The sequence below is a fragment of the Neophocaena asiaeorientalis genome, unplaced genomic scaffold (assembly GCF_003031525.2).
Source record: "Neophocaena asiaeorientalis asiaeorientalis breed wild unplaced genomic scaffold, Neophocaena_asiaeorientalis_V1.1 scaffold503, whole genome shotgun sequence".
In the NCBI taxonomy this organism is placed as follows: domain Eukaryota; kingdom Metazoa; phylum Chordata; class Mammalia; order Artiodactyla; family Phocoenidae; genus Neophocaena; species Neophocaena asiaeorientalis.
The window spans coordinates 1,516,340-1,529,401 of NW_020173710.1; the positions used below are offsets into that span (position 1 = coordinate 1,516,340).

Here is a 13,062-nt window from a genome sequence, read left to right on the forward strand (position 1 = left end):
AACACTTTAGCTTTTATTTGACCCAGGATTTGGAAAATCAGAAGCAAACAAAAAGACAGGAAGGGTTCTTTGAGGGTAAGGAATGTCGTTGTTATCTTTTGCAGTACCATTATACAGTTTTGCATGGTGTCAGGTTCTTTTCCAGGCTCTGTTCTTTTTTCCCTGGTGTACAATTGTATTATTAACTAGTATTACCATTTCCTCTTTACATTATATGATAAAATATAACCAAAGGATTTTCATAAACTGCATGTCCTCTGGAAGGAAAATCTTATTCCCAATACCACATTTGTTTACACAATTCCCTCCCCTTTCTTCCTTTTCTGTTTTTGCTCAAAAAAAAAAAAAGTAAGCAGGAATGAAGAACATAAAAGCACCTGGGTTCTGATCATCATAATACAGTAGCTAAATTTTACTTATTTTCTAATTTCATTTTTAGTAAATATTAAATCTTTTTTTGTAATAAGGCAGCATATAAAAACATAAAATAAGTTGATAGTTAACTCACTAGAAACATTGAAACAAATCAAAAGCTAGATATGAATGGTTAATTCTAAAGTATATTAATAAAACAGGTTTAAATAACTAGAATCTTCAAGTTCTAAGAATGTACGATTTAGAGTAAACATCAAAGATTATTGAGGCTATGTGATAAGCCTCCATGTTTGGGGAAAGAAAACAGTAAAGGGAAATCATTTTCAACTCTGGTGGTATTTCATTCCAGGAGATAACAGATCAGTTAATAACTACAGCCACAGCTCACTGTTTTTGTCTCCCCACAAGGTGAAAAATGGGGGAGTATAGAAAGTGACTGCTAATATGTATGGTTTTTTTTTCTTTAGGGTGATGAAAATATTCTAAAACTGTGGTTGTTTTATAAGTTTTTAAATGTACCATAAACTACTGTATTGGGCACTATTTAAATGGGTGAGTTTTATGGCACATGAATTCACTCAGTAAATTTGTCTTTTTTTTTTTAAGGCCCAAGAGGCAACATGGAAAACAAAAAACCGGAAAGAAAAAGAAAAAAGTAGTTGAATACCACCACAGCCCAGGGAAAGTAAGAAGGAGGGTGGTAGGGGGAGAGAGAGAAGGAAGGAGGAGAGGGAGATGCATCGTTACTAGTTCTCCTCTCCTCCACCCCAGTACACGTGTGCACACACACCCACATGCCCACATGCCACATACAGTGTTAACCAGTGACAAGCCACTGGCTGCTTTTTACATGTCATGGGTAAAACCATAAATGCTTTGTTTCTTGAGAACTTCATAGTTCCCCCCTTGTCTTACAGTCACACCTCTTTATCTTTTGTAAATGTAAAGTCATGCTGCAAGTCATATTCATTTTATTCCAAAGAATATCTGCTTCTTGGTTCTTCTCAATGAATGTATTCTAGTTACCTTGTCAAGTCCAGTAAATATTTCACTTTCGTTATTGTCTTACAGTCACATCTCCCCTTTTTTGTAAATGTAAAGTCATGCTGCATGGTATCTGTTAAGTCATATTCATTTTATTCCAAAGAATATCTGCTTCTTGGTCCTTCTCAATGAATGTATTCTAGTTACCTTGTCAAGTCCAGTAAATATTTCACTTTCGTTATACCTTGTCAAGTCCAGTAAATATTTCACTTTCGTTACTCTATATGCATTTAAATGTTGAACTCTTACAGTCATAAACAGTAGCAACTTAATTTCAGCAAAAAGATGGTAGACCCTACACTTTCATATCAAAGTACAGGGATTCTGAAGAACGAGTTTCCTTCTCTGTAGCTGAAATTTATTAACTGGCAATAATTCACTGTTTCAAAGTCTTAGTCATTTGCCCAACTTTTGTGTAGGTCTTATTGCTTTGTATATTATATTCTGAGAAGTGTATCAGAGTCAGGGGTTATCAATTATACAGTCTGAATTGACAGCAAGACTGTTCTCTTGGAAAAGAAAAGCAGTCTCCTTAAGAGAAAGGAAGAGGGAAAGCTACTTCCTTCTTCCTGGCTGCACTCTGGCTTTTCTCTTTATTGTAGACCCCAAAGTGGAAATCTGGGTCTCACCTTGTGGCTTATCAGCACCAGCTGCACCTGTAGATTCAGCAGTATGCTTCCTCACAGTCACCTCTTCATTGGAAGGTGTCTGGCTACAGCTCTCTCTCACCGAAAATCCAGTTTTCTGTTGAGAAAGACGAGTCGCTGATCTTTTCCCACAAGATGTATAGTCAAAAGGAAATAGATATGAAGGGGGCCTTCCCTTTCTCTGTGTAAGACGAAATAAGTTAGCATCATCAAGCGTATCAAGCGTATATTCATCTGAAGTTGCAGGCGCTAATGGAGTAGGTGGGTCTGCAGTTTCAGGCGCTAATGGAGTAGGTGGGTCTGCAGTTGCAGGCACTAATGGAGTAGGTGGGTTTTCTCCCGCAGAAACACTGGAAGGGCTCCAAGAGAAGCAACTCTGAGCTCTACGCTTTTGTGTGGAGCTCTTCTGTGTGAAGATCGGTTTCTTTTGTGTACTGCCAAGCCTGTCCTCAGGACGGCTGAAGTCATCTTGAAATCCATGCCCCCCTTGAGCGCCAGGTGCAGATGTTAAAGGAAGACTTGCAGGTGACTTCTGGTTGGCACTCCTTCCTGTGGGAGGCTTTCTGCTGTTAGAGGAACTCTCCAGAGGGGCCTCTGGCACCACAGAGGGGTCCTTACTATAAAATGGAACTGGAAGCTCAGAACTCTGTTGCTGTTCCTTTTTGTCTGCAGATTTCATCTGTTCAGTATTTGATTGCGTTACCGGTCTGAAGGGCGGATGTATCTGAAATGTGGGTGGAGGGTCCCTGACTGAAAAAACTAGCCCCGTCTTTTGAGTGCGAGGAATGAAGTCGTCATCACTATCAGAACTAGAAGGATAAAGCTCTTGCTCCTTCAGTTTTAGTCTTGCATAAAGCCGTTTATTTTCTTCTTTTAATTTATTCCTTTCTTCTGTGAGCTCAGCAATAAGCTTCATATTTTGTTGTTGGATACGGTCATATTCTTTCTGTAGTGTCTTCCTGTATATTTCGTTCACTGAACAGTGGTCACATACTTTGGAGCTTAACTTATGTTGCAGGTCATTGATGGTGACATTCAGGATATTCTGTTGCTCCATCAACTCTTTAATTTTGGCTCTGGAGTCCATCTGCCTTCTGTCTGCCAATCGCTCTTTCCTCAGACTGGTTAGTTTCCCCTGGAGACGGCATAGCTCCTTGTCATGGAGCTCTTTTAGTGTTAGCCAGGCTTTTTTAAAAGCGTCATAAGACAAATCACTGACACTAACCTGCATTTTACCTCTTGCGGGAGAGCTTTGGCCACTTTCCTTGTCTCCTCCACCCACGTTGCCCGCCTGCGCCTGCATCTCCTCTCCCTGACTGGGACTGGGAAACAGTGGAGACAAACCGCCGCCAGCAAAATGGCGGAAGGGCTGCTGACTAGAGCTAGGCCGCGAACCGGACGAGACTTTCACGCCATCTACACACCTGCGAAGAGGCTTCAGAGCACAAGGCCGGTGCGAGGATGGCTCGGGGGTAGACAGAAGGGCCCGGTTCGGCGGCGGAAAGGAGACCCGAGCCTCCTTTTGGCGGGAAGAGCTAGTGCACAGAAGTAAGATGACGCCTGTGAGCCGGCCTGTAACGAGAGGCGGGAGAGACCGGAAACGCCGTGACTTCCGGGAGAGCCATGCTGCGCTGAGCCGGAAGGGTGCCCGAAGGCGGAGGGGTGGACCGGAAGTCAGCGCTCACTTTATTTTTGAAACAAATCTAATTTGACCTTACGTTAGCATCTTATTCCTGATGATCAGTATTTTATAAACGTTGAAAACTATCAGTACTCATGGTCTTGAGTAAATTGGGGAAATAAAGTCAAAAGCCACACACTCTTCCCTCCCTGTCACCCCTCCGATGGCACGTGGGATCTTCCCGGACCGGGGCACTAGCCCGTGTCCCCTGCATCGGCAGGCGGACCCTCAACCACTGCGCCACCAGGGAAGCCCCGTCATTGCCTACTTTTGCGATCCCTAGCAGGTTTTTAAATTTAGAAGTGGACCTGCTGACACCATTAGCTATATCTGAACAGGATAAAAAAGGAATGGAAGGTTAAGTGAGAGCAATGCTTTTCTTTTTAAAAACGTCTCCATGAGTGTTTTTGAAGTTAAAAAAAAAAAAAAAGGAACAGCTCCAAAGAGAAGTATATGTGATAGGTTTAAGGGACATTTATATCTGAAATAGTTGTTCCATTAATGTGTGTGTATGTTTGTATATTGCCAGGACTTCAAGGTTGATAATCCGAAGGCAAAGAGGAAAAAGAAAGTTATCAGTCTCTTCCTCTAAAGTTTAAAGTTCTCAGACTGTTTGGTTCGCAGAGCCCTTTGAGTCGCAGGCGAAGGTGCTTGACACTACCTTCCGAAAAGTGTACTTAAACGCACCATCTTGCGTAAAACTTTAGGAAGCTTATTAAAAATCCCAGGTCAGCTTCCCTTCCTCTGTCTTCAGGGATGATAAGCCATCCAAAAGAACATTTATAAAATACATAAAAATAATTGTTGAAGTTGAAATAATTACAGATTAAAAGGTATATTTGGGATTAATTCAAAAGAATACAGTGTGGGTATTGGGCAGTGAGATGAGATAGGAGGAGAGGATATAGATGAGACAGAATTGGCTGTGAGTTAATGGTTGCTGAAACTACGTTATTGGTACTTTGGAGTTCACTGCACTATTTGCTGTAAGATCTATGCTGTCTCAAGATGTAACACTTTATTCATTCCATTTTCAGATACACTCTTAACTTACTGGAATAAAGTATCTCCTCAGGAGCTCATAAACATCCTTATACTTCTAGAGTAAGTTATATTAACTTATTTTCATAAAATTTCCTCTTATTTTTGGGAGCTTAATTTTTAAACATAATAAAATATTACCCCCTTTCTGTTTTCAACAGCATATTTGTTAATAATGTAGGAAATGTTAAACTATTTTGATAGTTTAGAGGCTGATATACAGGTTCTTCACACATAGATAGAAGAAAAACATGGAGATGAAATACTTGTGATATTATAGAAAACTCTAGCTAATAATAGTGCATCCTTGCAGACCATCAGGAGTCTTTCTGTGATCTGGAAAACTGGAAGTGGCATCAGCTGTCCTAAATCATTCATTTAGAGCAGATGCTGGCTTAATGGAGCAGCTTAAATGTTGGAATTTAGAATTTGTACTCTTATGTAGAGCTGAGTAATTCTACTCACTTCAGAAATGCATATATATATATATATATTTCCATATATATATATCTCTCCATTGCAAGGTCCTTAGGGAAAAAAATCTAGCCTTTTTCCTAGGTGGAGTTTGGAAATTGTCCTATATTGTATGCTGAGCTATTTTTACGTCATTATTGAAAGCTAAAAGAAAAATTAGAATGAAATGTAAGAAATTTCTAAATAAATAGTACACATATATGATATCGTGTGTGTCTACCAAAACACAAAGAGGGTAATCTATGCATAAAAACTTAGTAAAGTCTTTCAAAATTTTGCAGAAGATGTCAGCAAATAAAAGTTATGATTAAAGAAACTACTCTAATTATATTGCAATGTTTACTAATGAAAATATATGATGTTGGGGATTTACTTTAAAAAAAATAAAGGCGGTAGGGAGTGTGGAGGGAGAGCATGGGACCTGTTTGGGGTATAAGTTAAGAATGGCCATGAGTTGATAATTGTTGAAGCTGGTGGGTGCTGGGTATGTGGGATTTAGTTTGCTGTCCTCTTTACTTTTGTATGTGTTTGAGATTTTCCATACTAGGAAGTATTTTAATGCCATTATAAAAAATATAGCAATTGCCCCAATTGCTTAAGAACCTTTTTAGGTGTTACTGACTGTGCTAGAGACCTTTGGTATGATACACACTATAAAGTACAAGGGATGATTTGCATTGACGGTTTTTAAAAAAAATATGTCATTAGAATTGTATATGAAGACATGGAGCTTTTTGGTGTTGATGTAATTGTAGCAAATAAATGTAGAAAGATATAATATGGCAAGTAGTTATTTGTATATTTATTTTTGTATACCGAAGCATTATTGTAATATGATTTTAAATGGGTCGTTCTTTGTGACACATGAATTTTCAAATATTACTTGTTAAAATGCAAAGTATGGTAATATCTTACTAACATGCTATTGTTTTTCTTTCTAGAGTATGTTTGTTTCACTTTAGATATATGGGGAAAAGAAACATAGCAAGGAAATTCCCATAGCACTGCAATTTCCACTTTTTTCCTTCTCTTCCAACAGAGGGCAGTCTTAATTATGCCATGTATAACCTAGATGATTCATTTTGAGTTGACACTAAGATACCCATGATTTATTTAATGCGTGTCAACTCAAAGTTGAAATTAATCTGATGTGAACATTTTTTAAGTTTTCCACAGGGTAATAGACTGATATGCAGAGTTTCTGCTCTAATCCTAGAACAGATGCTTGTCTCTTCTGAAGGATGTGAGAAAGGGCTAGATCAAGGGGAAGGCAGGAAATCGTAAAGTGAGGACAACTGTAAGATCTGTACTTTTATCTACAACCTGTCAGTACTCACCTCAGTTACTAACGTGAATAGAAATCCCCAACAGCAATTGGGACATGCACTATATATTATTTATTTCTTCTTTTTGCTGTGTAAGTCTTAGTGAAATAAATACTTAAGAAAATGTTTGAGGAACTGTAAGGAAAAGATTACTTATTTCAATAAGATATATTTCAGGGGTAGAGTTAGTCATTAAAGGAACTCAAATAGAATCCTTTTTTTAAGTAAATTCCATGGCACTTCCAAAAATTAAAGAGGCTGTTTGGATGGGGTTTATTGCTGAGTCTCTGGAACATCCTAATAATTCAAGGGATGAGTTCCACTGTCTTCCCAGCACTGGGAACTGGTTTAGACCTAGTATGGTAACTACCACCATGAACCTTAACCTCTAAGATTCTGCTGATCCGCCCTCTATGTTTATTAGAGGATAGACAAACTCTTTTTCTTCCTTAGTTCCTGTATTACCCGGTTGTAATTTTTTTTAATGGAACCTTAAAATTACAGGAAAACAAAGAAAAATGTGCAAATAGACATGTTTATAGAGTAAAAATTTCTGCTCCAAGTTTAACTTGGATCCAGAAACAGATTAGATAGGCACTCATTCTTAAACATCTAACACCAGGAATTCTTCCACCTTACGTCAACTCCTAGTATCCCTCTCACTGTTTTCTCTGACTCTTGCCTTTCCTTACCTCCTGAGAAAAGACTGGATCTTATTGGAGTGTTGTCCACTTTACTCTGATATTTTTGAGAAGAAGGGAAGTAAGAAACTCCCTCTGAAGTCCTTATTTGTATTCGTATAGTATAAACTATTTTAAATATACATTAAACTTCATACAATTTCCAGTGATGCCTCACTGAAGCCAAGTAAATACTGAGCATAACACAGTGTTTATGTGGAAACCTAGTCATTTATTAGTTTAAAAAATCTAACGTTGAGATGTATTCTCAGAGTGCTCCATTTCCTAACTTTAACATTTATTTTAGGGTGCATGATGCCTGGATGTCAAAACACTTTGGAATAGACCGAAAATCGCAAACCATGCCAGCTCTTCGAAACAGATCAGGAATAATGCAGGCCCGGCTTCAGCATCTTAGTAGCCTGGAAAGTTCATTTACACTTCATCACAGTAAGTGAAAAATGTGTGTAGGGTACCCATTTGAAACCGATATTAATACTATTTAATCTTAAAGAAGTACTGGCTTAAATCTCCAATACAATTGGTAATCATTTCCCATACATAGATACAATTGCATATCTCTGTTTATGAACAGTCGTTTCATCATATGTGAATATATGATAAGATATGCATGGACTTTTCAGCAATTTTAGGTAATGATGGGTTTTTTTCTTAGTTCAATATCAAGGAAGTTAATTTTCCCTTTGAATTATTGTTCTTATATTATTTTACATTTGATATCCTTTATTCCTACTTTAATGCAGATAACGGCATCTTAATATAATAGTATGTATAATATTTGTTTAGAGTTCCTATTTTTCATTCAGTGATCTTAAGGGATTATCCATGCTGAGCTGACCGCAGAAATCAAAGAACTGTAAATAGTATTTTTGACAAAGATGTATTTCACACGGGTTGAAGTACTGACAAGTCGAATAGGACAAGGAGGAAGCTACAGGGTTATATAAATGGAAGCTATCCTCTGAGGAACAAATATTAATAAAAAAGTCAAAGAGTGAGATAAACGTTCATTTCCACACAGTCCTTTGGGGATTGCATAAAAGGAAGCCAGCAGAACTGGCTTTGCGATAGGGCTAATAATAAAAACAAATGTCTTGAGCAGGTGGACCTGAGCTAATAGAGTCAAGACTTTAAAAAATGCAAGTCTTACAGCCTTCAGCTTTGCTCTTTGTCACTTGTAAGGATGGACCTGAGCTAATAGAGTCAAGACTTTTTTAAAAATGCAAGTCTTACAGCCTTCAGCTTTGCTCTTTGTCACTTGTAAAAATATCAGTATAATGAACCTATGTATTTCAGTTGGCCCAGATGCTTTGTTTTCCTCCTGATTTAGAAACGTCTCATACCATTGGCATCATTGAAAACATCTGGCCATAGGGCGCCACTGTATGTAATGTAGCTGCATTTCTATGAGTTTCTCATTTTTGCACACATAATTAACAGCACAGCCTAAAATGCCTCCTGCGTTATTTCCTGGTTACGTCACCATAGTTCATCACTGAAATCTTGTCTCCAAAGAAGTGGGCACCTAATTATTTGTTGCAGAGCTGTTGATACAGAGCTGAAGTAAAAATTAGTGGAATTGATTAACCCAGACCATATTTGATTAAGGAGTAAATACAGTGAAACTCATTAAGTCTGCAGGCATTGAAAGCCTGCTTTCTTTGTGTTTGTCTCTCTCTCTGAGTCTTTGGAGGAGAAGATCATTCAAAACTGTTATGTGAATCTCTGTGTTGGGCAGTTTTAATTTTCTTTTTTTTTAAATCCCAGGTTCTGCAACAACTGAAGCAGACATTTTCCATCAGGCACTTCTTGAAGGCAATACTGCTACTGAAGTTTCCCTAACAGTACTAGATACCATATCATTTTTCACCCAGTGCTTCAAGGTAAACATGAAGAGTTAGAACTCAGTCGGTATCATTGCAAAGAAAATATTATGCAAAAACTAATTAGTCAGACGAAGCTTAGTATAGTATAAAAGCCCCCAGTGAGCAGTCAGGAAACTTGGATGGCAGACCTAGTTTGGCTCCTGTGTGACCTTGGGAAATCACTGAGACTCGTGTGCCACATCCATAAAATGAGAGGATTGGACTAATTTGCCCTGAATTTCCCTTCTCTTTTATTTTTCTGTTTAAAAAACAGTTTTCTTTCACACTTTTATGAAAATATCCAGTAATTTTTAGCCCAAATTATGATTGAGTCAGTTTATCCAAACGCCCGTTGTGATGAGGTATCTTGTCAAGCCAGATGATGTCCAGGCAGGCCGGCTGGCTGGCTTCCCTCGTCAGGTGCCTGGTGGTTTCTCTCAGATGCTTGCCTCTCGATACAAATCATCATTAGCTAGGATTAAAAAAAAAAATAAGAAGAAGAAATTAAAAGCAATTATCTTGCAGGGTTGTTGAAGGTGTAAAATGAGATAATGGATGTGAGAGTGCTTTGAAAAGTAAAGACTGTATAACTATAATGAAGGGTAACAGTAGTGGGAGAACTCAAAATTGAAAACTCTTGCTGGCTTTTCGTCTGAGTTATACAGATTTTTTTTCTTTTCTTCCCCCCTTCTCTAAGTAATTCAGTTAATTGCTTCAGCCCTCTGGATTTACTATGGAAACCTGGCCTGTGCTTTTCAAAGAGGCTTATCAGGGAAAACTGAATTAGATACTAATAAGAAATAGGCTGCAAAATCCCTTTATGAAGTATTAAGTTCTGATTAAAATGCAGCCCAAACTCATTTTTTATTGTGCCAGTAAGTAAGACATTTGGTCTCAAGGTTTGCATTGTATTCCTTCCTCCTATTCAAATACTTCTCATTTGTTTAACATACATCTCTTGGTAGATGTCAGGCACTATCCTAAGTGCTTTAGAAATATTAACCCACTTTTTTGTCGTGGGTCTGGAGGTGGAAAAGAGGACTGCAAATGGGCACCAAGGATCTTTTTGAGATGATGGGAGTGATTGGGTTGTAATGGTTGTGAAACCCTGGAAATTTACCAAAAATAATTGAATCATGTACTTAAAATAGGTAAATTTTGTGCTATGTAAATTATACCTTAATAAACTTAAAAGTACAAATGTGAACTCACCTTTAATCCTCACACTAGCTTCGTGATATAAATACTGTTATTTTTCCCATTTTAAAATGAGGAAACTGAGGCTCACAGGGAAGTTAATGTCACATAGGTGGTTAGTTAGCAGAATCAGGATTCTGATCTAGGCCAGTTATCACAAGAGTCCATGCTTCTAACCACTACCCCATGCTTATTAGAAGCAGACTAACAGAAATATCAAACACCATTCAGGGATTCTGGCTATCAAGGTTACCATTAAATCTGTTACAGGTTTGCATATTGTTTTGGTTCGTTGTTGTTATTTTTGGCCAAGTTGTAACCTGGTAATTAGTTTCTTGAGGGATAGGAGAGCAGGACTGGAGGTGTTAACCAATGCATTTTTTTTTAAAGTTTCACAAACCAATAGATATTTCTCTACAATTTGTTGTTTCTCTTATATCTCTAAAGCAGGACTGGAGGTGTTAACCAATGCATTTTTTTTTTTAAAGTTTCAGAAACCAATAGATATTTCTCTACAATTTGTTGTTTCTCTTATATCTCTATTTGCAAGGAACATTTAAACAATTTACATAGTCTGTTCAATTGTGATCCCTGTTATTATCTCTACTCATAGAGGGTTTAATTTGTCACCAGTGGCTAAAGATATCTTAAACATACATTTAAAAGCAAATTAGATAATAGATTTTTAAAATGGAATTGATGTTTTCCTTAATTCTTACATTACTTTGTCAGAGAAATACAAAGGCTGGTTACCTTGTATCCATTTTTTTTTTTTTTTTTTTTTTTTTTTTTTTTGAGGTTTTAATTTGTCACCAGTGGCTAAAGATATCTTATACTAAACATACATTTAAGAGCAAATTAGATAATAGACTTTTAAAATGGAATTGATGTTTTCCTTAAGAGAAATACAAAGGCTGGTTACCTTGTATCCATTTTTAATTTACTGATTTCTGAATTGAGGAGCAATATGGTTAGGTTAATAGAAAATACTCTTCCCATACTAGTTCTGTATTTGCTGTGTTATACTGGAAAAAGATTTTTTTTCATCTATTTAAAATTATGGAATTAAGTATAGATGTAGTTTATATAGTATTTTGAGATTTCCAAGTTGAAAGATGGCACAGATGATTTTAGATTATGTTAAACTTTTTATTGTTACTTTTCAAGCAGTGGTTTGATAAACAGGTTGTTGGTAAAGCCTGTTCTCTCATTCTGGGGGGAGCGGCATAAACTATTTCTGAAAATTTTTTCTTCATGTTTTGTAGAGCCAACTTTTAAATAATGATGGCCACAACCCGTTAATGAAAAAAGTATTTGATATTCATCTTGCTTTTCTTAAAAATGGGCAATCTGAAGTGTCGCTGAAACATGTCTTTGCCTCACTGCGAGCTTTCATTAGTAAGGTAAGAGCAGAGCTTTGTGGCTGCGAGTGGCCTTGCTTCATAGCAAGAAGGAAAGGGGAACAGGGATCATTGCGAAGACCTCTCCAAACCTCAGATAAGGAAGCCATTAAATCCTACCTTTGTAAATATTAGAACAGCAAAATACGTAAAGAGAGCCTGACCAGGCATTCCCTAAAATCAGCACATGCTTTTTATTTTGTCCTGTCATCCCTTTCTGAAGAGTATCATTTTAAAATTACCAACTGCCAGTTTTTCTTCTCTTTTGCTTCTTTTAAAAGTATTGTCATGCTGAAGATATATAAGCTGTGAGAGTACTCGTGTATAAGCACTTTGAAAGCAGAGACCAAGTCTTATAACCCCAGGGCCTTGTATGATATCTTGCAAATTGTAGGCACTCAATACATGTTCAGATGAATGAATGCTTCCTTTCAGTGCGAATTGTATGGGTGGCCTCTAAATGTTCAGGCCACTTACCTCATCTGAACTAAAACTTCAGACTAGGCTTTTAGGATAAGTATGACTGAAACAGATAGCAAGATTTATTTCTGATCTGGTTTTGATACCTTTTAAACATAATTAAAAGCATTAGGAAGCAAGATGGAGTTAAAATTATGGAAAGGCACAGTCTAGGCCTCCACTCTAGTATGTGTAACTCCAGCAGGACAAATTCAGTTAACCGATTTGTGTAATAGGATAGCTGAGCATGGAAAACTTTTTTGTCATTATTTGTATGGCAACTTACGGGGTTTAACTGATATAAAAATTAGGTGATCTTGAAGGTTTATTTTTAAATTGACGTTCTTTTTTTTAAATTTTTAAATTTTTGGCTGCGTTGGGTCTTTGTTGCTGCTCGCGGGCTGTCTCTAGTTGCGGTGAGCGAGGGCTATTCTTTGTTGCGGTGCGCGGGCTACTCATTGTGGTGGCTTCTCTTGTTGCGGAACATGGGCTCCATGTGTGTGGGCTTCAGTAGCTGTGGCACGTGGGCTCAGTAGTTGTGGATCGCAGGCTCTAGAGCGCAGGTTCAGTAGTTGTGGCGCAGGGGCTTAGTTGTTCCGCTGCATGTGGGATCTTCCCGGACGAGGGCTTGAACCCATGTCCCTGCATTGGGAGTCAGATTCTTAACCGCTACGCCACCAGGGAAGCCCTAAATTGCCATTCTTTAATATATATATATATTTACATCTTTATTGGAGTATAATTGCTTTACAATGGTGTATTACTTTCTGCTTTATAACAAAGTGAATCAGTTATACATATACATATGTTCCCATACCTCTTCCCTCTTGCATCTCCCTCCCTCCGACCCTCC

The 13,062-nt window shown here is 37.7% G+C and overlaps 1 protein-coding gene across 1 annotated transcript in view; it reads left to right on the plus strand.

The window, feature by feature from the left end:
- The window catches only part of DOCK11 (dedicator of cytokinesis 11), a 176,312-nt gene that overhangs the window by 119,309 nt on the left and 43,941 nt on the right, over positions 1 to 13,062 (plus strand). The window contains exons 35-39 of the mRNA XM_024750587.1: positions 4,785 to 4,851; positions 6,204 to 6,251; positions 7,575 to 7,717; positions 9,056 to 9,171; positions 11,616 to 11,753. Coding sequence (XP_024606355.1) covers positions 4,785 to 4,851; positions 6,204 to 6,251; positions 7,575 to 7,717; positions 9,056 to 9,171; positions 11,616 to 11,753 — 512 coding nt within the window. The remainder of the gene's footprint in view (positions 1 to 4,784; positions 4,852 to 6,203; positions 6,252 to 7,574; positions 7,718 to 9,055; positions 9,172 to 11,615; positions 11,754 to 13,062) is intronic.